At 45.2% G+C, this 23,751-nt stretch overlaps 1 protein-coding gene across 1 annotated transcript in view; it reads left to right on the top strand.

The window, feature by feature from the left end:
* KIAA2012 (KIAA2012 ortholog) overlaps nt 1-23,751 on the top strand; it is a 131,943-nt gene that overhangs the window by 64,968 nt on the left and 43,224 nt on the right. The window contains exons 14-15 of the mRNA XM_018060816.1: nt 11,364-11,501; nt 20,621-20,690. Of these exons, the coding sequence (XP_017916305.1) occupies nt 11,364-11,501; nt 20,621-20,690 (208 nt within the window). The remainder of the gene's footprint in view (nt 1-11,363; nt 11,502-20,620; nt 20,691-23,751) is intronic.

The raw sequence follows: 23,751 nt of genomic DNA, 5'->3' as shown, positions 1-23,751 counted from the left end.
ACTCCAGTACTTTGGCCACCTCATGCGAAGAGCTGACTCATTGGAAAAGACTCTGATGCTGGGAGGGATTGGAGACAGGAGGAGAAGGGGACGACAAAGGATGAGATGGCTGGATGGCATCACTGACTCGATGGACGTGAGTCTGAGTGAACTCCAGGAGCTGGTGATGGACCAACTCCGGGAGTTGGGGAGGGAGGCCTGGTGTGCTGTGATTCATAGGGTTGCAAAGAGTCGGACATGACTGAGCGACTGAACTGAACTGAACTCATCTACAGCTGTACCTGTCATAACCTTCAACAATTATCTCTCCGTTATCAAGAGGGTCTTTTTAAATGGTCATAGCAGCCAGCGTTTTTGAGGTTTACTATGTGCAGGATTTAGGATTATCTCCCTTAATCCTTACAATAGCCCTATGAGATAGGTGCAGTTATTGTCCCCATTTTACAGATGAGGAAACAGATGTCATGCCAGACACGGCCCCATTTAACACGCAACCTGCAGTTGCCAAAAGGCCTACTGGTTTGGGAATCCCTCAAGGCTGCTTTTGATGCTTGGACAGCAAGGAGATCCAACCAGTCAATCTTAAAGGAAATCAAGCCTGAATACTCATTGGAGGGACTAATACTGAAGCTGAAGCTCCAATACTCTGGCCACCTGTTTCGAAGATTGGAAAAGACCCTGATGCTGGGAAAGATTGAAGGTGGGAGGAGAAGGGGACGACAGAAGATGAGATGGTTGGATGGCATCACCGACTCAATGGACATGAGTTTGAGCAAACTCTGGGAGATGGGGAAGGACAGGGAAGCCTGGCGTGCTGAAGTCCGTGGAGTCACAAAGAGTTGGACACAATTTATTGACTCAACAACAACAAAGCTGATTTTAGATCCCAGCTTCTTCTATACTGTCTGTGACTTCAGGGGGGTTATTTAACCTCTCTGAGGCTCGATTTCCTCATCTATAAAGGAAAATGACAGATCTTCCTGATGACCGGGTGGTTAAGACTGTGTGTTTCCAATGCAGGGGGCGCGGGTTTGCTCCCTGATTCCATATTCTGCACAGTGTGGCAAAAAAAAAATTTAAGGACAGTGGTAGTTCCCTCATGGGGTCATGGCAAGGATTAGATGAAACAACATATGGAAAAGGATTAGCACAATGTTGTCACTAGGCAATCCTGATAAATTACAATAGTAATTATTACTCTAGGCCCTTGTTCTCTGCTTGAAAACTGCTATACAGCTGAATTTGGAGCTTGTAAGCAATCTAAGTGTTCACGTGTGGAAAAAGAGAAGTTTGAATGGCAGAAATAACCTAAAGGACTATGAGTCAATCTAACTATGGCTTACCCACTCCACGCACCTTCAACCCCCAAGGCCAGACACCCCCAACCCTGCAAGTATCCTCCATGCTGTCTGGAATTTTTTGTTTCATTCCTTTATGTAATCCCAGCTGTTGCACATCCCTTTGGGTGTCTCCTATCCCACTGTGGGTTACTATTTATTTGTTCTCCCCCCTGCACCTAAGGGAGCACAGCAGAATGCCAGGGGGAAGGGGAAGCAGAGATTTTATAGGGGGGGGTGAGGGATCCTGTATCCAGCAGGGCCCCAGATCCCTCAGAAGGTGGCTGCCCAGAAACATTGAGAGGTCAGAGGTCAGGAGGGCCGTGGAGGGGAAGGGGGCAGGAAAGAAAAGGAAGGATGCCTTTCTCTTCTCCCAGCCCTGGGCTGTACCAGCATTACTAGACTAGTTCAGCTCCTCAGCTCAGCTAAATTATGGGTTAAATAAGCTTTTAATGGATCCACGTGGGAATCAAAGCACCACAGGTAACATTTCTTTTTTAGTGAAAGTTTCATATTTTACAATGAAATCAGTTTGCAAGTTGAGATCCCCTGTCTCCCAGCTGCCAGGTTGGAAAAGACACACCACAGTCAACATAAGACAGAAGGCACACAGTCGGGGGTTAAAGTTTGGGGTTAGAAGGAGCTCGGAACTTCTTCAGATTGCCTGCCCCACAACTCACCACCTCCCATCTTCCCATCTAAGTCTAAAATAGAATGTGTCATGTCTCAAATACAGGCAGAGTTCCAGCCTGAATATGGCCAGACATCCCCTCACAGAAAAAGCTAGTTTCCATCTCCCTTGGGGCAGAAGAGATCACTATTTTGGCTTAAATTTTTTCTCCTCCAACCCCTGCTAAGCCAGATAAACAATGATTCTGTTGTGTCAACAAAGCACTTAATTAAACTGAGGACAATATCAATTAGAACTCCTGGATAAGATTTTCTTCCAGATAGTTGAAGCCTTGGAATTCAAGGGTCCTGTGTTTCATTATTCCAAAGCTCCTTGAGAACTGAGGTAGGGAATCTGAGGCACAGAAAGCTTAATGAGTTGACCAAAGTCACCACCAGTCTCTCCCAGAAACTGAACTAGACATTGCTGTGTTCTCTTCCTGGTCTGATGTTTACCAGCTCTCAGGCTAATTCGTAAATGCGTGTGTGCTCAGTTGTGTCCAACTCTTCGAGACCCCATGGACCCTGCCAGGCTCCTCTGTCCATGGAATTTTCCAGGCAAAAATACTGGAGCAGGTTGCCATTTCCTACTCTAGGGGATCTTCCCAACCCAAGGATCGAACCGGAGTCTCTTGTGTTTCCTGCATGGGCAGGTGGATTTTTTTTTTTTACCGCTGTACCACCTGGGAAGCCCTATAAATGCTTCAGTTCAGTTCAGTCGCTTAGTCGTGTCCAACTCTTTGCAGCCCCATGAATTGCAGCCTCCCTGTCCATCACCAACTCCAGAGTTCACCCAGACTCAAACCCATCGAGTCAGTGATGCCATCCAGCCATCTCATCCTCTGTCATCCCCTTCGCCTCCTGCCCCCAATCCCTCCCAGCATCAGAGTCTTTTCCAATGAGTCAATTTTTCAGATGAGGTGGCCAAAGTACTAGTGTTTCAGCTTTAGCATCATTTCTTCCAAAGAAATCCCAGGGCTGATCTCCTTCAGTATGGACTGGTTGGATCTCCTTGCAGTACAAGGGACTCTCAAGATCTTCTCCAACACTACAGTTCAAAAGCATCAATTCTTTGGCACTCAGCTTTCTTCACAGTCCAACTCTCACATCCATACATGACCACAGGAAAAACTATAGCCTTGACTAGGCGGACCTTTGTTGGCAAAGTAATGTCTCTGCTTTTCAATATGCTATCTAGGTTGGTCATAACTTTTCTTCCAAGGAGTAAGCGTCTTTTAATTTCATGGCTGCAGTCACAATTTGCAGTGATTTTGGAGCCCCCAAAAATAAAGTCTGACACTGTTTCCACTGTTTCCCCATCTATTTCCCATGAAGTGATGGGACCGGATGCCATGACCTTCATTTTCTGAATGTTGAGCTTTAAGCCAACTTTTTCACTCTCCTCTTTCACTTTCAGCAAGAGGCTTTTTAGTTCCTCTTCACTTTCTGCCATAAGGGTGGTGTCATCTGCATATCTGAGGTTATTGATATTTCTCCCGGAAATCTTGATTCATCTTCTGCTTCTTCCAGCCCAGCATTTCTCATGATGTACTCTGCATAGAAGTTAAATAAGCAGGGTGACAATATACAGCCCTGACGTACTCCTTTTCCTATTTGGAACCAATCTGTTGTTCCATGTCCAGTTCTAACTGTTGTTTCCTGGCCTGCATACAGGTTTCTCAAGAGGCAGGTCAGGTGGTCTGTTATTCCCATCTCTTTCAGAATTTTCCACAGTTTATTGTGATCCACAGTCAAAGGCTTTGGCATAGTCAATAAAGCAGAAATAGGTGTTTTTCTGGAACTCTCTTGCTTTTACCATAATCTAGCGGATGTTGCCAATTTGATCTCTGGTTCCTCTGTCTTTTCTAAAACCAGCTTGAACGTATTGCTGAAGCCTGGCTTGGAGAATTTTGAGCATTACTTTACTAGCATGTGAGATGAGTGCAATCGTATGGTAGTTTGAGCATTCTTTGGCATTGCCTTTCTTTGGGATTGGAATGAAAACTGACCTTTTCCATTCCTGTGGCCACTGCTGAGTTTTTCATATTTGCTGGCATATTGAGTGCCACAGTTTCACAGCATTCTCTTTTAGGATTTGAAATAGCTCAACTGGAATTCCATCACCTCCACTAGCTTTGTTTGTAGTGATGCTTTCTAAGGCCCACTTGACTTCACATTCCAGGATGTCTGGCTCTAGGTGAGTGATCACACCATCGTGATTATCTGGGTCCTGAAGATCTTTTTTGTACAGTTCTTCTGTGTATTCTTGCCACCTCTTCTTAATATCTTCTGCTTCTGTTAGGTCCATACCATTTCTGTCCTTTATCGAGCCCATCTTTGCATGAAATGTTCCCTTGGTATCTCTAATTTTCTTGAAGAGATCTCTAGTCTTTCCAATTCTGTTGTTTTCCTCTATTTCTTTGCATTGATCACTGAGGAAGGCTTTCTTATCTCTGCTTGCTATTCTTTGGAACTCTGCATTCAGATGCTTATATCTTTCCTTTTCTCCTTTGCTTTTACATACTGTACTAACAGTATGAACAGTATGTAGATGCTTAGAAAGATGTAAAATCTCCTTCCACAGAAGTGAGGATAAAATGAATGAAGACAGGCAGGGAACAAGAAAGCTCTTCTCTGGCCTCCAACAAAACTGTACCTCCACCACGCCTCCTTGTGGAGAACTAGTAAAACACCATCCACTTGGCCCGTTTCCCCAGCACAAATTGCCTTGAGAATGTAAAAAGAGGGCCAGGATGTCAAGTGGCCCAGCTGGGCAGGATGACCACAGGTCACGGGCACGCGGACCACTGAGTAGACTTGTGGTGGGTGGAACCACGCTGCCATTTGGGGCCCCATGTGTTCCTCAGAAAGAGGCTGTGCAGGCAGACAGGGTTGTTCAGGGGCTTTGGGGGCAGGGGTCTGGCCACACACCATGTGGGCTCTTTGTTCCCCGACCAGGAATCGAACCCTCACCTCCTGCAGTGGAAATGCAGAGTCTTAACCACTGGACCACCACCAGGGATGTCTCACAGCCCGGGTTGTTGAATTGAGATCCTGGTGTTTCCTCTGGCCTCCTGAAGATCGAAGGTCTCCCCATCCTCCAGGCCAGGGAAACCTAGACAGACAAGGTCTCAGAGTGGGACTTGGGGAGGCCGAGTGGCTGGCCTTACACGGCTGGGTCCCTCTGAGTCACCCTGAGTTGACAGTGTATACAGGGCTCAGATCCCTCCCCAGGCAGTCCAGCCATGGGGGGCCCCATTCAGCCCCACCTGTGTCCCTATTCCTACTGCCTGCTTTTATAATGGCTCCACAGGCTGCCAAGGGCAAGAAAGAGCCTGAGAAGGCCAAATGCAGGGGAACCCGCCAGGCCCTTCAGCTCATAACTCCAGGCAGGAGTGACCTTTTCCAGGATTTGGTCCCCATCCCCAGTGACTTACCCATCCCCACTGGGATTCAGAGCCACCCCCCACCCCCACCTTCCAGGGAAGCAGAGGGACAGATTCTCGGCCAAGGAGGGGGCCCGGTGGTCCAAAGGAGCCTCTGACTCTTTTCCTTTTGTTTGCTCACAGGAGGGGGACAAACGCCCAGTGTGCAGAGAGGTTTGATGTGACAACTTGATAGACCACATAAGGGTTTCAGCAAAGGCCTCCCGACCCCGCTCTCCATGCACTAAGATAATGCTGGGGTGTGTAGCATATTTCAGATCTTGCCTACAAAGGCCCTCCTTCCTTCTGTTTTCCTTCTCCAGCCCAGCTGGCCCACAGGTTCCCAGAGACTCTTGGCAGCTTGCTCTCAGGCAGAACTGAAGTTGTGAACTGCGTGGGAGGCGGTGAGACAGCCAGAGTGTTGCAGCCTCCTTAATGAGGGACAATAGCTCCTCTTGGAGCCACGAAGCTGCAGCTACAGAGATGGGGGACCCCAGTTAGGAAGGAGTGGGAGAAGTGAAGAGACGCCCCCAACAGACCTGAATCTGTGTGGCTCTGTGGGACCTATGGGGGGGTACAGTCTAGCTGGCTATGTTAGAATCTCCTTCCCTTCTTAACATAAGACGTTCCTGTGGCTGCAGCCCATGGTAGTGAACCCTCGAAAAACAACTTGAAAGGAGGAAGGAAATTATCCAAGAGAGGGTTTCACCTTGAGTTTGTGGCTCAGATATTATAATCCCAGAGTAAGAAAGGAAATGATATTTATTTTATTTGATGGACGTCCTTTGTTGGTTTTCCTACTTTATATGTGTGTGCAAATGGATATTTGTACACAGCCAATAGCTGTCTTTTGTTCTGGCTTTCAAGTGACTCCCATTATGTTTACAGCATGATAATAATCCTGGATTTTCTATGGCTCAGTCTGTCAGAGCATAAGATTAGCTCTTGAATTCATTAACAGTCATCTCCTTTTAAATGTCAGATAAATTCTTAAATGCCAAGCACTTAACGCAATGGCTTCTGTGCAATTCAAATCAGCTTTACCAAATTAGCTCATTAATCTTTATTATTTCATTTCCTGAAGAGAAAGGCTTCCTGGGGTTTTCAGCAGAACATAATAATATTAAAGTATTTACAGTACAATACAGGTGAAGGAATGGGTTTTGATTTTCTGCTAAACATATCACCCTTGCCTCAGTTTTGTAATCATTCTCACTGAAGCAGACACATTTAAAAAAAAAAAAAGCTTCAGGCATCTCTGCTTTCTTCTGCTTGCCCTGTTTTCCTTCTCTCAATTTGTGTTTTCTCCTCCCCTCTACTCCCTGAGACCTTGACTCCCTGTGACTATTTATTCTGTGATCTTTAAGAGCCTAGCGTGTGACTCTACCACCCAGAAAACAGAGGGGTGCCTCACAGGATCCGGATGGAGCCAGAAGGCTGGGGCCGAACAGGCCTGGATATCAGGAACTCTCCTTTACAAAGAACACCTCTGAATAATCAGATACAGGCTATGCTGACTGCCAAAGATAGATCCTTCCAGGACTGGCTTCTTCCTGTCACCCAGCTCTCTGCTCAAATGTCATTTCCCCAGAAAGGTCATCCCTGCTCACCCAGAGGAAAACCCCACTCGTCTCCCACCAACCTCCATCCTATCACCATTTCATTGTCTTCATAGATTTATCACCATCTAAAATCACTCTGCTTGTTTACGTGTTTTTCTGGCACACACAGTATCACTCAATAAATAACAGTTAAATGAATAAAGCTTTCAAACTGTGGTACTAGAGAAGACTCTCTAGCGTCCCTTGGACAGCAAGGAGATCAAACCAATCAATCCTAAAGGAAATCAACCCTGAATATTTGTTGGAAGGACTGATGCTGAAGCTGAAGTTCCAATACATTGGCCATCTGATGCAAAGAGCCAACCCATTGGAAAAGACCCTGATGCTGGGAAAGATTGAGGGCAGGAAGAGGAGAAGTTGGCAACAGAGGATGAAATGGTTGGATGGCATCACTGACTCACTTGATATGAGTTTGAGCAAGCTCTGGGAGACGGTGAAGGACAGGGAAGCAAAGCCTGTTGTGCTGCAGTCCATGGGGTCACAAAGCATCAGACATGATTTAGCAACTGAAAAATAGCAAATGAATAAAGTGAAATGAAAAACCACCCCAATGCATAGCTTTCCTTTTCCTCTTATCACTACTTTCCAGAATCCTATTTATGTATTTAATCTTCTTTCCTCTCATCTCCCAAACGCCCTTTCTCTATCATGTATTTGTTAGAATACTTGAATGTAATAAGCAAAAACAGTACTGCGTGGACTTCCCTGGTGGCACAGTGGATAAGAGTCATCTTCTGAAGCAAAGAACACAGGTTTGATCTCTGGTCCAGGAAGATTCCACATGCCGTGAAGCAACTAAGCCCGTGTGCCACAACTCCTGAGGCCCACGCACCTAGAGCCTGTGCTCCACAGCAAGAGAAGCCCTCACACCCCAGCTGGAGAGGAGCCCCCGCTCTCCGAAACTAGAGAAGGCCTGCGTGCAGCAGCTGAGGCCCCGTGCAGCCAAAAAACAAATAAATTTTAAAAACCAGTACTGCACATTCCAGTGACTGCAGAGTCTCACTGGAAACATTCCATCAAGCTAGAATTGATGGCCCCTGAACCTTAGGGAGATGAGCCATACAGTCAAGAAACTTGTTTTATCAAATGATTTATAGGCTAAGTGATTTGGAGAGACTTCTCAAAGTCTCTCAGCTCCCTGCTCTTTAATCTGAGCACCACATAAGGAGTTAAAATAATTCCAGCCATTGGATCGAGTCTTGGCTGTGTCTTTTGTCCTCCAACCTAACACAAAATCTTCTCTTGAAGATCATGAAGAAACTTCCCTCAAAATCAGTGTTGTCTGATTTCTGTTATTCCACCCAGTGACTCATGTATGGTTTTGGAAGCTAGAAAGCTTCCAATGCTTTGTTTGATTCTTGTTTGGACCAAATGCTTTCATTTGATCTAGAAACAGGGAGGGGAGGTCGCACTTGGAGAAGCTAATCAGATGTATAACTGAAATGACACGCATACACACACAAAGCGTATGTATTTGTCCAGAAAAATCTTTATCTCTAGCCCCATTTCAAAACAAAGAAAAAGGGTGTGGATGTTCATCGGAATGATGGCTGCTTATGGGGGTTCACTGACTGTTAGTTCATCATTAACACTTAAAAGTAATACAAATGTGATGGGAGGGAGAGCTATGCCCAGAGACAGCCTTCCGAGAGTTAATCTCTTAGAAAATATGGCAATGATCAAAGCCACGCCCAGGGTGATCTCATAGCACACTAATGTATGTGACCCCAGGAAATCAGCCCTGAAAAATAACACGTCACTTTCCTCTGGGAATGAGGAAGCCAGTGCTACGCAGAGGACAGTCCTCGAGGTCAGCATGTGCTTCCTGGATGTCTCTCTTGCCCTCCCCAAGCAAGTTGGGCCATCACATGTAGCTTGTGCACAATGTTATCCTTACTTTTTTTTTTCCCATGCTTTTTTATGGTGGTAAAAGTCATATAATATAAAATATACTTATTTTAACTGTATTTAACTGTACAGTTCAGTGGCACTAAGAACTTTCACATTGTTGTGGAGGTCTCACCATCATCCATCTCCCAAATTTTTCACCTCTCCTAAACTGAAACTCTGACCCATTAAACACTAACTCCCTAATCCCCACCCCACACCTCTACTCCCCAGCCCCTGGCATCTACCAGTGTACTTTCTGACTCAATGAATTTGTCTATTCTAGGCACCTCGTATGAGTGGAATCAAACCATATTTGTGTGCACCTAATGTATATTGGAATGCATTTTAAGGTTAATTTATGTCCTACAGATTGTACCTTCTTTTTCTCCCCCTGTGGTAGGTTCTCATTAGTTACCTATTTTATACATGAAGTGAAGTGAAAGTCGCTCAGTCATGTCCGACTCTCTGCAACCCCATGTACACAGTCCATGGAATTCTCCAGGCCAGAATACTGGAGTGGGTAGCCTTTCCCTTCTCCAGGGGATCTTCCCAACGCAGGGATCAAACCCAGGTCTCCCACATTGCAGGCGGATTCTTTACCATCTGAGCCACAAGAGAAGCCCTATGTATGTATTTTATATATAGTGTATATATGTGTGTGTATATATATATAAATCTTAATATCCCAATATATCTCACCACTCTCTCTCCTCCCTTGGTGTCTATACGGTTGTTCTCTTTGTCTGTGTCTCTATTTCTGCGTTGCAAAAATGTTCTTCTATACTATTTTTCTAGATTCCACATATACGTGCTAATATATTTGTTTCATTTGGCCAGTATGTAGCAAGTGTGTATTCATTTCCTGACCCTGTGCAGGGCACAGCAGATACCTGGGAACAGGACAGCCATGGTTTCCGGCCCTCGTGGAGCTTACAGTCAGTCTGGTGGGGAGGAAAAGGTGGCTGCACATGCATGAGCATCTCTCTGGGCAGTGGTGGGAAGAGCTGTGCTCTTTAAGATGTCACGGGAGGCACAGATGAGCCAGACCCAAAGGATGGGGAGGGGTTAAAAGGGAGGGGTGTGTTCCCCAGAGATGGGGGGCATGTGGGCAGCCTTGCTCCCAGAACTGAAAGGTCAGAGCTAATGACAGCCCTCTGAACTTGCTTTTCCCACAGTGAGGTCAAAGCTTCCTATAGAGAGCCCCACCAAAATTCCCCTCACCTCCTTCAGAGTTTTGCTCAAACACTGCTTTCTTTAGGGGTTGTGGGGGTTGGTGGGGGGGTGGTCCTTGACTACTTAAAATTGCAACCTCCGTCACCTTGCCCAGCTGCTCCTCACTCCCCTCTCTGCTTTATTTTTCTCCATATCACGAGTAACCTTCAGATGTAACTGATGTTCCACCTATTTGCTTGTTATCTCATCCCTCTCAGTGGAATGTATGTGCAGTTTTCCTGAGAGTGAAGCCTCTGTCTGCTTCTTGCACTGCCCTATGCTTTCTCCTGGGCATAGAACAAGCACACAATAAGTACTTGTTGAATGACTGAATGAGATAGGAAAGATAGTCTAGGGCCAGGCAAGAAGAGTCATGTAAACCTTTTAAGTGGGTTGGCCTGCATCCTGAAGGGAAGGCCTTTGAAGGTCTTAAGCAGAAGAATGATATGGTCCAGTTTGCATCCGGAAAAAGCACCTAGGTTGCAGCACAGAGCATGGGCTGGCAAGCAAGTTCAGGATATACTTTGTCATGCTCTGTGGGGTGACAGCATTTGCATGTTGTAGCCACAGGAGATCAGAAAAGCCCCCGGACACCTCCACCAGCCCATTCTTCCTTCCCTCTCTGCTAGATTTGTTCAAATCACTCTTTCTAACACATCAAATACATTTAAATTTGGAGATAAACTGAAGTTTTTATATAACTGTGTTTGCTGAAAGGCAGATTTAATAACTGTTCATGGAAGCTGTAGAAGTAGCAAAAAAAAATCTCATCAAAAAAATGAGTTTGGAAAAAAAAAAGGAGTTCAGGGCAGTCCATGATTTCGGCTCTGTATTTACCTCCTGTGTGACTTTGGGCAAGTTACTTATCCTCCAAGAGCCTCCAGTTCCTCATCTGCAAAATGGAACTAGCTATACATGCCTCACAGAGCCGTTGGGAGGATTATATAAAGCGACTCCTACCCAGCAATACAGTAAGGTGCCTTTTCCCAATTTCCCATCATGCCGACTCCAGGTGTGAATTCATAACCAGCCTCAAGTTAGCCTCCACACATATGAGCCCCCTGTCTCTTCCATGGTAAAAATAGGTGTTACTATTAGTGTTCCAACGAAGAAGAATTGCTTTCTATAAATATTTGGGAATTTGGACGAGCTCTTGTCGCACTGTATATCATTCCTATGAACGCTGGGCTTTCTGCTTCTCTTCACAGGGAGCCCAGCAGTCCTTGGAGGCAGCAGCTCAGAAGACAGGAGAGCCTCAAAGTTGTATAAATAAAGGGCTGATATGTTCAAACAGAAAAGAATTTTACACGCGCAAGCTGCACCTCGACATGACGCCGTTCCTGAAGGTGATCTCACACTGAGAAGACGAGGGGTTTTATAGACACATACACAGGAATTCCAGTTAATACACTTCTGCATGGTACAAAAAAACAGCTTCAGAAGTCCCTCAGAGTTCCTGCTTTATCAGAAAGGACAGAAAATAGGCAGCTTGTAGCAGAGGAAGATAGAACAAATTAGGACAGTAATCACAGGCAGCCATCGGGGACAAATCAGTTGGGTGTCTGGTTTGGTTGGTGGAGGACAGGGAAGAGAGAGGAGAAAGGATAACCTTGAACCACTCATAAAACAGGTAAATATAACTCATTTTATCTTGACAGTCGTTACAATAATTGTTACTGTTTTACCACTGTGAGTGGGTAGAGCTGATAATCCTACCAAAGAGAAGGCTAACTCTTGAGTTAACTATTTAGAAGGCAACAGCCAATCCTCTTCTGGATGTCTGACCCTGTTTTCCGCTCACTAGGAGTTCATTACTTTCCCAAGCTCAGCTTCAATTCAGCTAAGGGTACTGAGAGTTCCTGTGGTGGGGATGGCGCTTGTCCATCTTTGCAATATACCCTCCTGCCCTGGGATCTAACAGCAACTGGCTCATGGAAGATGCTTCCTAAATGCTCCATAAGTGGAACCCTTTTTAATCCCACAATCCTCTGGCTTAAGAGCCTCTTTCTCCCCATTATTTGCCCCCCTCAGAGGTGAATGAACAAGAAATAAATGACCTTGGAGTGAAAGATACTGATCAGGAACAAAGCAAGTCTTGGCCTGGAAGGATCTCAGATCCTTCATACTGCCCTCAAAAAACAAGATCCCGGGTCCTTGATAAGAAGTGGTGACTAAGAAAGATAGAAACAAAGGTGAAGACATCAAACATCATGGGGCTCGTGATGGGAGCACTTCCCTGTGCTGTAGACTGGCAGGGACTTCCAGTTCACGTGGGTCACCCTCCTAACCTCACTGGTCCAGAGTTCTTAGGTTCCAACTGCTTTGAGTGGTCCCAGTCCCAGCTCTGCCAGGTGGGGCTTTGATTCAGAGTCACACATTTGCCCCAAATCTGTCTCTCTCCATGGCTGGGCTCTTCTTTCCTATTTCCTCTTAGATAGGCTCTTTCCCCATGGTTTCAAGATAGCCATGAGCTTCCGGTTTCTAAATCGCTGGCCCAGCTTGAGTCACATGGCCATGCACAGACGAATCACTGTGGCCAGAGGAACGGAAGACACTGACTTTCCCAGCCTGGAGCCACAGGAACGCAGAGTGGGGAGGAGAGGAGTGTTTCCAAAAGGAAAACTGGAAAGTAGAAGAAGAGAATGGTTCTGGGAAGCAAAACTGAAGATTTTCCTAGAAATATTCAAAATAATTACTTTCTCTCATTACTCATCGTATGCCACCGAAACAATGTACCACAGTCTGGGTGGTTTAAACAACAGAAATTTATTTTCTCACAATTCTGGAAGCCAAAAGTCCAAACTCAAGGTGTCAGCAGAGGTGATTTATTCTGAGGTCTTCTCATTGCTCCAGATAGCCATCTTCTCTATGTGTCTTTATGTGATCTTTCCTCTACACATGTCAGTGTCCTAATCTCTTGTTTAAAGACACCAGTCGTATTGGCTTATAGACCATCCAAACAACTTCATTTTACCTCTTTAAATATCCTATCTCCAAACACAGTCACATTCTAGGGTACTGAGGGGGGACTTCAACATACGAATTTCAGAGAAATACAATTCATCCCCAAACACTTACTTATATTAATGAAACTATGTTTTTCTTTTCCTTAGCAACGCTTTAGTTTCCCTTAGGGCTTGAAGAATTATGGTTGATGCTTCCTGGGAGGTAATATTGTCATTAGCACTATTCATTCATTCAACTCATAATGAGCATCCACTACCTACTATGTGTCTGGCATTTTCTGGGCCTTTGAGATATATCTACAAACAAAACAGATAAAGCCTTGTCCAGGCAACATATACAGTAAATTAATAACTGCTATGTAAATAAGACAAGAACACATTTATGGAGCCTCCAGAAGCTGCAAGTGAGGGATTTTACAATATTTTTGTATTTAGTGTCCACAGTGCTTTCCTGTTACACGTTTTCATTCAGCAATTTTGGCACCGTGTAATAGAAGGAAAGGCATTGTCATCCCCAAGGCCCACTTTCTAGTCCATCCTTTTCAGGACTCACAGAAATTATAACTCAGTCTGCTTCTGCATGAGACTGATGGGGACACTCTAGACTTTCTGACTCCCAGACCAGTCCTTGCCCCTCATACGACATCTTTCCTTGCAAATGTTCAGTGTTAACAGCTCTCCCTAGATAGACCTTCTGCTTGCTGATGTGGCAGCTGCCAGACTCTTAGGGGCTGCCTCGTAGAAAGACTCAAATCTCAGGATGGTACATCAAAGGATGGAAAGCTCAAATCAAGAAAGGCACACAGACTGTTCAACTCAGTCTATACTTTTCATCTCTGCACTTCCTGCCTAGTCACAAGGCATTTCATTCATTTTTGGCTGGTGCATGTAGGAAGCAGTATACATTTCAGGGGATGAGTGTAAGAAATAAAAATATTGGAGCAGAAAAAGGAAATGGAAAGGGATATAAATAATCACAATTGCTAACATGAATGAACAATTGTTCTGTGCTAGGCTCTGTTATAAGTTTTACGTGCAAGAACTCATTTAACTCACAAAGCGAATCTAAGAACGAGGTAGCATTCTCCCATTTTACAGATGAGAAAAGTAAGGTCTTGAGAGGTGAAGTGACTTCTCAAATGTCATACAGTTGGTCAGGCAGCCCTGCTCCAGAGTCCATGTTTTGTTTGTTTGTTTGTTTCTTGGGCACATGGCATGAGTAAACTAGCACCCCCTGTAGTGAAAGTGTGGTCTTAACCACTGGACCACCAGGGAAATCCTGGGACCCATGTTTTCAACCACTTCACCATGAAACTTCCCTGCACACCTCAGCTTAGTCCTATCCAATCAAAATCAGTGCCTACCAAATTAGATAAGCATCCAACACAGCTCCTTCTAGAAAATTCCATCCCTAAGCACTCATCCAGTCTTTTGCAGGAAGATTTTCTGATTCTGCGGCACTCTGCCATTCCCCTCCGTTTCACCTGCGTTCTGTGGAGTCAGCGTAAAGCTTTCTCTCCCCCATGATCACTCCTTTCCCTTCAGACAGGATACATTGAGCATCCACTGTGTATCAGACAGTTAGGCACTGAATGAATGTACAGAGATGAATCATCGCCATCCCTGGCCTTCCAAGGAGTCTGTAATCTAAGAGGCAGATAAACAACGAAGTGGAGAGTATCGGCACAGTTTTGTGCAGAGGTCGGCCCAGGTTGCTACAGGAGAGACTCCTTCATTTATGACACGTGGAATCCTCCTCAGATTCAAGAACCTCTTTATAACACTGAAGGCAATGCTGTCAGCCCATTTTATAGGATAATCTGTATCAGGCTTAGATTTGGGGAAACATGATCAATCCAGAGTACATCTGGGTTCACATAAAAATTGACCCATGTTTTTTCTTTTTAAATCTATTTTTTGTAAAAGAAATGGTAATTGATGAATAAATTAAGATAGAGATTTTTTTCCCCTGGGAATTTTAATAAATTACAGGGTTAGGTCATGGTCGTGGGAAAGAAAATAGCAATAATGGCAATTAATGATAGAGACAGAATTAAATATGCTTAAACTTGACATTGACATCAAAGGGTATGTACGTTATGCCCAGAAGATATGAAGAATGAGAAATAAGCCTTCGCCTCACAGCCATCACACAGGCAGTCATTGCTTGGTGCCTTTGAATCCCGACAGAGGGACCTGCCTGAAATGGGGTACCCTGAGTTGTCCCCTGTCCTCGGTTGGGAGTCAGGTGCTACTTGGATGTAACTTACGCAGGCAGCTGTGGGTACATCCCACCAAGATGCGTCTGGCTGTCACTACCCTGAACCCTGTGGCCATGTAGGGAAGAGACAACATGGATTTCAGTGAGGAGAAGTAACGGCAAAACAACCCTGGGCTCGGGACGTTGTCCAGAGGTGGAGTGGGCCCCTGAGGAGGGAAGTGCCGGTGCCCAGAGTCATTGAAACCTGCTTTGTTGACCACCAGCAGGCAAGCTGCAGATGAATCCCAAGCTGGTTTCCAGATGCGATGACCCCAGGACACTTGAAAATGATTTTGCCAGCAAGAATATTCAGGGCATTGAATCTGTGACAGTTCCCCCCCAAAAAAAACAAGCCCGAATTAAGTGGACTCTTGTCAATATTAAAGTATCTGACCAGCAGTTGGGAAGCTCTGGGTGTTCTTGGACTCTGAGCAACCTTGCCACGCCTATGGGACTCCTCTTCAGCTGCCTCTTCAGTAAGATGGAAATAATAATACTGGAACCTCCCTACCTACCTCTCAATGGTGAGGTGAGAATTAGATGAAATAATAATTTTCAAAGAGTGTTCACATCTATAAAGGATTCAATTCACAAAGAAGGAAGAACTATTCACTGATCCCTGGTAAGAGCAGGCCTCCCACATATTAAACCTTATTTAATTTCCCCCACCCCCTTCCTGGGGGTGGTAGAGTTCACCACTGTGCAGATGAGGAAATTGAGGATTGGTGAGGTGAGCAAACCAAAGGGTGATGTAACTGGCGGGAGAGGGAGCTAGTTTTCAAAGCCACCAAACGCACAATTCCTCTTATTGATGAGGTTTACCTGTGCTGTTCCTGAGAAGAATTTAATTGTAAATCTTTGTGCAGGCTTTCAGTACCTGGAAGAGGAACAGAGATTTAATACTTTCATCTTAATAATGCAAGATACCTTATGATTTTCATAAATCCACTCGCTTTATTGAAGAATGAATATGAGATCTTTTTAATACATGAGAAAAGTTGAACAACCTTGCAGTTGAAACTCTCAAATGAGACCTTGATTTCCTTCCAGCATCAATAAGACATTGAAATTGGTCATGTAGATGCATGTGTTAGATGATATGTTACAAAGAATTTCCAAATATGTTTTCCTAATTTAGCTTTTCAAGAACTCTACAAAATGTATCATTACTCCCACTTCACAGATGGAGAGGCTGTGACCGTTCATACAGCGCGAGGCCAGCTGGAGCCCCACCTCTGGCTCCTTCTCCCCAGTTCGCCCTGTAGTTCTTTCCTGGAGCCTGCCATGGGCCTAGAAGTACCATGCTCAGATAGTGGGCTGGGTGTGAGGGGAGAGGGCAGGGCCAGTGGAAGTTTCTCCAAGAATAGCTGAGACCTTCAGGACACCTGGCCCAGCCCCTGTCTGTTGCAGAAACTGAGGCTCAGGAAGTAAGTACCTCCATGATCTGTAAGGCCTGAGATGTAGGATCCGAGCTTCAGCGCACAAGGTCTGAGTGCAGGGCCTGCATCCCAACCCCTCAGGCAACTGTCTCTCTTGTCTGGTTTTAGCGCTGCATTTGTGTTTACCAGGTGTCTGTTACCATCCTCTCACCCACACCCCTCCCCAGCCCTAGAATGCCACGCTGTTGCCAGCACTCTTTCTAAATACAGCTCAGTCATGCCACTGGTTTGCTTGAAATTTCCTACCACGTCCCCATTGGCCTTCCAGTTAAATCCTGGCATCAAAAAATGTATTTCTTGTATAAATAGAAAAATAGAGCAAACGAAAAATTTTTTTAAAAACTTCAGACTGCAATATGCAAGATCTGGCTGGTCAGAGTCTGATCCCCACTGTCTGAGCACTGAAGCCATGCCGACCATCCCAGGCGCCAGCACAGTCACCTTGCTCCACGGGAACTGCCCGCCTCCCCTTCCCCGCAGGACTTAGCACCACGTCCACTGGTAAACAAACCTCCCCAGCCTAATTTAGCTTCACCTCCCCTGAGGTCCTGCAGAAATCTGTCATATCACTACATTTATCATACTGCATGGCAACGGTGAGATTTCTTGTTTCTCTACTGAGAAACAAGCTACTGAGTTTCTCACAGACTTTTTCAGCTCGGTGCCCCCAGTGCCCAGCACAGTCCCTTGCACACAACAGACACTCAATATATAGTCGTAAGCTGAATGAACAGATGAAGAGCGAACGACTTGGCCAGAATAACTGAGCTGGGATCTGAATTTTCTGTCTTTCGGTTTGTTTGCTCACTTAACGAGTACTATTGCCTGTGTTTCAATCATTGCCTTTGTAACTCATTAAAAGCAATAGCATTTTATTTAGTTTTAGTTTTTTCAGTTCAAATCTTGAATTCAAAATATATTCAGGAGGTTTAAAATATTTAACTATTAAAGGGCATGTCTCCCAGCTGGGCTCCCTCCTCATCAGACACCACTATGGCCTAGTTTCCTGTGTACCCTTCCTGGGGTAAAGACATATTTTATATATGTTTTCACATATTGTACTGGAGGAGGAAATGGCAACCCACTCCAGTATTCTTGTCAGGAGAATCCCATGGACAAAAGGAGCCTGATCCATAGGATCAAAAAGAGTCGGTCAATACTGAAGTGACTTGGCAGGTTACGTATTATACACATTGCTTACGGTCTTACTTTTTTGTTTTACTTAATATATCTTAGAGTTCTACTTCAATTCATTAAGAGATCCTCTTTAATGGTTGCATTGTATTCCATCATGTAAATTACCATGATTTACTTAATACCTCCCCAATTGACGAGGCATGTAAGTTGTTTCCAATAGGCTGCAATGAATGATCTCAGATGTCTTTTCACATGTGTGTTCATATATGTAAAAAATGATAGGTTTTTAACACCTTTCTAAGCAACAGGCAGAACTTTTTTTCTTAAGTCCACACCACATGGCTTGTGGGGTCTTAGTTCCCAGACCAAGGGTTGAGCCCACACTCTTGGCAGTGAAAGCAGGAAGTCCTAACCACTGGACCACCAGGGAAGCCCCCCAGAATTTCAAATTAAAACTATTTTTCTAACAGGGACTCATCAGAAAATTCTTTCCAAATCCCCAATTCTGTCTCCATCTCTCCATCTGTGAAAGGAGAAGAGTATTTCTTGCCCCTGAAAGCTCATAGCTGCTTGCTATTAAGACTGAAGGTTTATTCTTCTGGGTTTTGAAATTCTTCCAAAAGAGGAAGCTTGTTTTTCCCTTTTAATCCAATTTCCTGTTAGACTAAAAGGATTTATAAACAGGATTTTTTAAAATTTATCTCTTTTCTAGTCTTCTAACTTAGCAGTTTACTAGACTGAGGCAGGTTTTTCCTGAAATCGTTTTTTTTTTTTTTTTTTTTTTTTAAAAAAAACCTTTCCATTTACTAAGGAATGAATTTTTTCTTTTTTTCTTTTTTTTTACTGCATCAGGCCAAATCTGCTTTGTCTCCAAAAGGACACATGCAAAAGAAGGAAAGTTACTTACCTGCTGTAGGTTTTCTTAGTCAGAATAGCTTAGCAGCCACAAACACTAACAGGTGAGAAGCACACAGGGTAAAAAGCCACCAAACAAGCAGAGAATGTCCAAACAAATTAGCAGATAACTGTCTCTTCTCAAAGGAGCTTAGGTATTTGATGATAAAGTAGAAAACTGACTGTCAGCTAAAGGGTGAGGAACTTGAGTCCCGGGGAGGCTTCTAGGCCCTTCAGATTCCTTCTCCATGGCTGAAGTGAAGCTGTGTATTAAGCAGATTCAGGCGACAAGGGCCAAGAGCTGGCCTTATAGGACACTGGGGGCTTTATTTGAGTCATTGACTCTACCAGCCACACTTCCTTGGCAACTCAAGGACTGCTCTTCCTGCCCTCTAGAGAAGACCCATGGTTCTCAATCCTGGCTGCATATTGGAATCAGCCAAGAAGCCTTAAAAATGCTCTAGCTCCAGAAAGTCTGATTTTAATATTTGAGGTTAGGGCCTAGGAATCTTCAATCCTAAAGGAAATGAGTCCTGAATATTCATTGGAAGGACTGATGCTGAAGCTGAAACTCCAATACTTTGGCCACCTGCTGGGAAGAGCCAACTCATTGAAAAAGACCTTGATGCCGGGACAGATTAAAGGCAACAGAGAAGAGGGTGGCAGAGGATGAGATGGTTGGATGGCATCACCAATTCAATAGACATGAATTTGGGCAAACTCCGGGAGATGGTAAGGGACAGGGAAGCCTGGCATGTTGCAGTCCATGGGGTTGCAGAGTCAGACATGACTTGGAGACTGAACAACAACAACTGCCTAAAAATTTTTTTGTATAAGTTCCACAGGTAATTCTAAGATGCAGCCAGTGTTGCTGCTGCTGCTGCTGCTAAGTCGCTTCAGTCGTGTCCGACTCTGTGTGACCCCACAGACGGCAGCCCACCAGGCTCCTCTGTCTCTGGGATTCTCCAGGCAAGAACACTGGAGTGGGTTGCCATTTCCTTTTCCAATGCATGAAAGTGAAAAGTGAAAGTGAAGTCGCTCAGTCATGCCCGACTCTTAGCGACCCCGTGGACTGCAGCCTACCAGGCTCCTCCGTCCATGGGATTTTCCAGGCAAGAGAATTGGAGTGGGGTGCCATTGCCTTCTCCGCAGCCAGTGTTGAGGACCATCATTATAGAGATTTCTGGGTTGTGGGATTGCAAGCAGCTTGTATCAGTCAGAGAAAGAAGAAAGAGTTTCATGTGATAAGAAATCCAATCCATAGTTATCCTGGAAACCCTACAAGCCTGACCCTTTCACTCCCTCACTTCAATCCCTCAGTACCTTCCATCTGTTTTCAAGGTAAGGACTAAGGTACTGAGAGTCTGACTTGTCCCCAGCCTTTCCACTTTGCCCCATCTCTGCAGTGGTCACACTGGAACCCCCTGGAGTCCCTGCGGGTACCTCGCTGCCTTCTGTCAGTCAATCTTTGCCAGCAACATTCTTTTCCCCAGGTATGCCAGGCATGGAGCACAGCTTGGACACGTAGACAAGCCTTCCCCAGAGAATGACAGATGAAGACAGTGCTCAAGGTCACTGCTAAGCCCACCTGGCTCTTCAGGGCCATTCACCCTGGCAGCAGACTTCTTGGACACTTAAGTTAAAATAAACTGACAAAGGAGGAGAAGAGACCACTAAGAAAGCTGGATTCATTGTAGCAAAGGGCATGGACCCTAGGAACACTTGCATTTATTGGGTCTTATGTGTCTTTTGTTGTTGTTACCTAACAGGCAAGTAGAGAAGAGATGGACGATCATGAGGAAGGCGGAGAACTCAGAGAAAATCATCCAGACGCTCCAGGTAGAGACAGTTGGGTTGGGTTTTATCATAACTGATTACGATAATTGTGGGATGAACTGTGCATCTGTGCATTGTTCAAAGATGTCAATGAGGAATGACCGTTCCATTTCCTGTCAGGCCATGGGCTGGAAGTCAGAGTATAGACTCTGATGCACTCTTAATGCATCCCAAGCCAACTGATAATGACATGCTTTTATGTCCTTGGACTTGAGAGATTTATTGCCTGCCAGCGGCTGCAGATTGATGGAAGGCAGTGGAGACTTTGGGGCCTTACAAAAAGACCCCACATGCACGTCTGTCTCTGGCTTCCCCTGCTTTCCCCAGCACCTGGGTATACAGGTGAGGGACCTGAGATTCCCTGTCTGGAGGGATGACCTTACAACAAAGGTAGACCAGCATCTTTGGAAACCCAGCCCCTGACACCCACGGCTCTGGGTGACCAGAGCTGTTTGAATGTGGCTTCCTCCAAAAACGATGCTGCATTTGATAATGATGTTGATTCTGGGAAAGACTGGGCCCAGAACTAGGCTTTGGGGCATAGCTCATATTCTGATACCCTGAACTGGAAGCTCTTCCCTGCGGGGGAGCACCTGGGCTTGCTACAGGATGCTTCAGTTAGCTAGGCCCAGGTCCACAGAGGTGGTATTTATCTTGCAGGAGTGGAAACAGTTGTGTGAGAAACACTTGCGTTCTCAAGGAGTGGATGCAGGGTCCGCCAGAATTGCTTTCGTGGATTGCTGTATAAAAGCGTCCAGCAGAGGGAGCCAGAAGGTGAAAGTGAAGTCGCTCAGTCGTGTCCGACTCTGCGACCCCACGGACTGTAGCCCACCAGTCTCCTCCATCCATGGAATTTTCTAGGCAAGAGTACTGGAGTGGGTTGCCATTTCCTTCTCCAGGGGATCTTCCCAACTCAGGGATCGAACCCAGGTCTCCCGCATTGCAGGCAGACACTTTACCGTCTAAGCCACCAGGGAATCCCTAGAGGGAGCCAGAGGGGGCTGAAATCCCGCCTCTGTTCTGTTCCCAGGCGCTCCACCCCTAGGTGCATCCACCCAGGGGAGGCTCCTTTCCCTACTTGGTCCTTCTACTGGGACACCTTTCTGTAAGTCACATAAGGTTCTCTGGATAGCCGGTCAGCAGCAGATCTGAGCAGATGAGTGGAGAGCCTGGACTCTGGAGATGGACTACCTATTTCTTAACCTCCACACCTCAGTATCCTCAGTATCCTATTTTCAGAGATGAATACAGGACTGCCCTTGGACTTCCCTGGTGGTGCAGTGGGTAAGACTCATAGCTCCCACTGCAGGGGGTGCAGGTTTGATCTCTGGTCGGGGAACTAAGATCCCACATGCTGCATGGCTTGACCGGAAAATTGTCAGAAAAAAAAAAAAAAGTACTGCTCTGCCCTCATAAGTGTGTATGAGGGATAAATGAAGTAATTCATGTACCATAGCCCTTTAATGAATATGAATCTCAACTTGGATATCTCAATGAGTAACCACGTACCTTCTCACAGCCACATTTTCAGTTCAGTTCAGTCGCTCAGTCGTGTCTGACTCTTTGTGACCCCATGAGTTGCAGCACGCCAGGCCTCCCTGTCCATCACCAACTCCTGGAGTTCACTCAGACTCACGTCCATCGAGTCGGTGATGCCTTCCAGCCATCTCATCCTCTGTTGTCCCCTTCTCCTCCTGCCCCCAATCCCTCCCAGCATCGAAGTCTTTTCCAATGAGTCATCTCTTCGCATGAGGTGGCCAAAGTACTGGAGTTTCAGCTTCAGCATCATTCCTTCTAAAGAAATCCCAGGGTTGATCTCCTTCAGAATGGACTGGTTGGATCTCCTTGCAGTCCAAGGGACTCTCAAGAGTCTTCTCCAACACCACAGTTCAAAAGCATCAACTCTTCAGCGCTCAGCCTTCTTCACAGTCCAACTCTCACATCCATACATGACCACAGGAAAAACTATAGCCTTGACTAGATGGACCTTAGTCGGCACAGTAATGTCTCTGCTTTTGAATATGCTATCTAGGTTGGTCATAACTTTCCTTCCAAGGAGTAAGCGTCTTTTAATTTCATGGCTGCAGTCACCATCTGCAGTGGCTTGACCGGAAAATTGTCAGAAAACAAAGTCTGCCCCAGAAAACAAAGTCTGACACTGTTTCCACTGTTTCCCCATCTATTTCCCATGAAGTGATGGGACCAGATGCCATGATCTTTGTTTTCTGAATGTTGAGCTTTAAGCCAACTTTTTCACTCTGCTCTTTCACTTTCATCAAGAGGCTTTTTAGTTCCTCTTCACTTTCTGCCATAAGGGTGGTGTCATCTGCATATCTGAGGTTATTGATATTTCTCCCGGCAATCTTGATTCCAGCTTGTGTTTCTTCCAGCCCAGCGTTTCTCATGATGTACTCTGCATATAAGTTAAATAAGCAGGGTGACAATATACAGCCTTGACGTACTCCTTTTCCTATTTGGAACCAGTCTGTTGTTCCATGTCCAGTTCTAACTGTTGCCTCCTGACCTGCACAGGTTTCTCAAGAGGCAGGTCAGGTGGTCTGGTATTCCTATCTCTTTGAGAATTTTCCACAGTTTCTTGTGATCCACACAGTCAAAGGCTTTGGCATAGTCAATAAAGCAGAAGTAGATGTTTTTCGGGAACTCTCTTGCTTTTTCCATGATCCAGCGGATGTTGGCAATTTGATCTCTGGTTCCTCTGCCTTTTCTAAAACCAGCTTGAACATCTGGAAGTTCACGGTTCATGTATTGTTGAAGCCTGGCTTGGAGAATGAAATGACGGCACAATTCTTTCTATCCTGTCTGGACCCTCCTAGGGTGAGAGAGACCATAGAGCTCACTGGAGATAAAAGTGCAAGTCATGGATTTTGGGGTTGCACCCTAACTTCATCTTTTTCTAGTTTATATCTTTTGCTATTTTTTTCAAATGACACTCCACTCCTCAAATTAATTTTAATATTCATTATAATTTTATACTCATTTTAAAAATTTTCATTGCTTCTGAATATCAGACAATAAAATATTACAGTAGCCTGATCCCTGTGTT

The sequence above is a fragment of the Capra hircus genome, chromosome 2, assembly GCF_001704415.2.
Source record: "Capra hircus breed San Clemente chromosome 2, ASM170441v1, whole genome shotgun sequence".
NCBI classification, from domain to species: Eukaryota; Metazoa; Chordata; class Mammalia; order Artiodactyla; family Bovidae; genus Capra; species Capra hircus.
The sequence above is the reverse complement of the archived record's forward strand: the minus strand, read 5'-3'. Positions and strand labels throughout refer to the sequence as shown.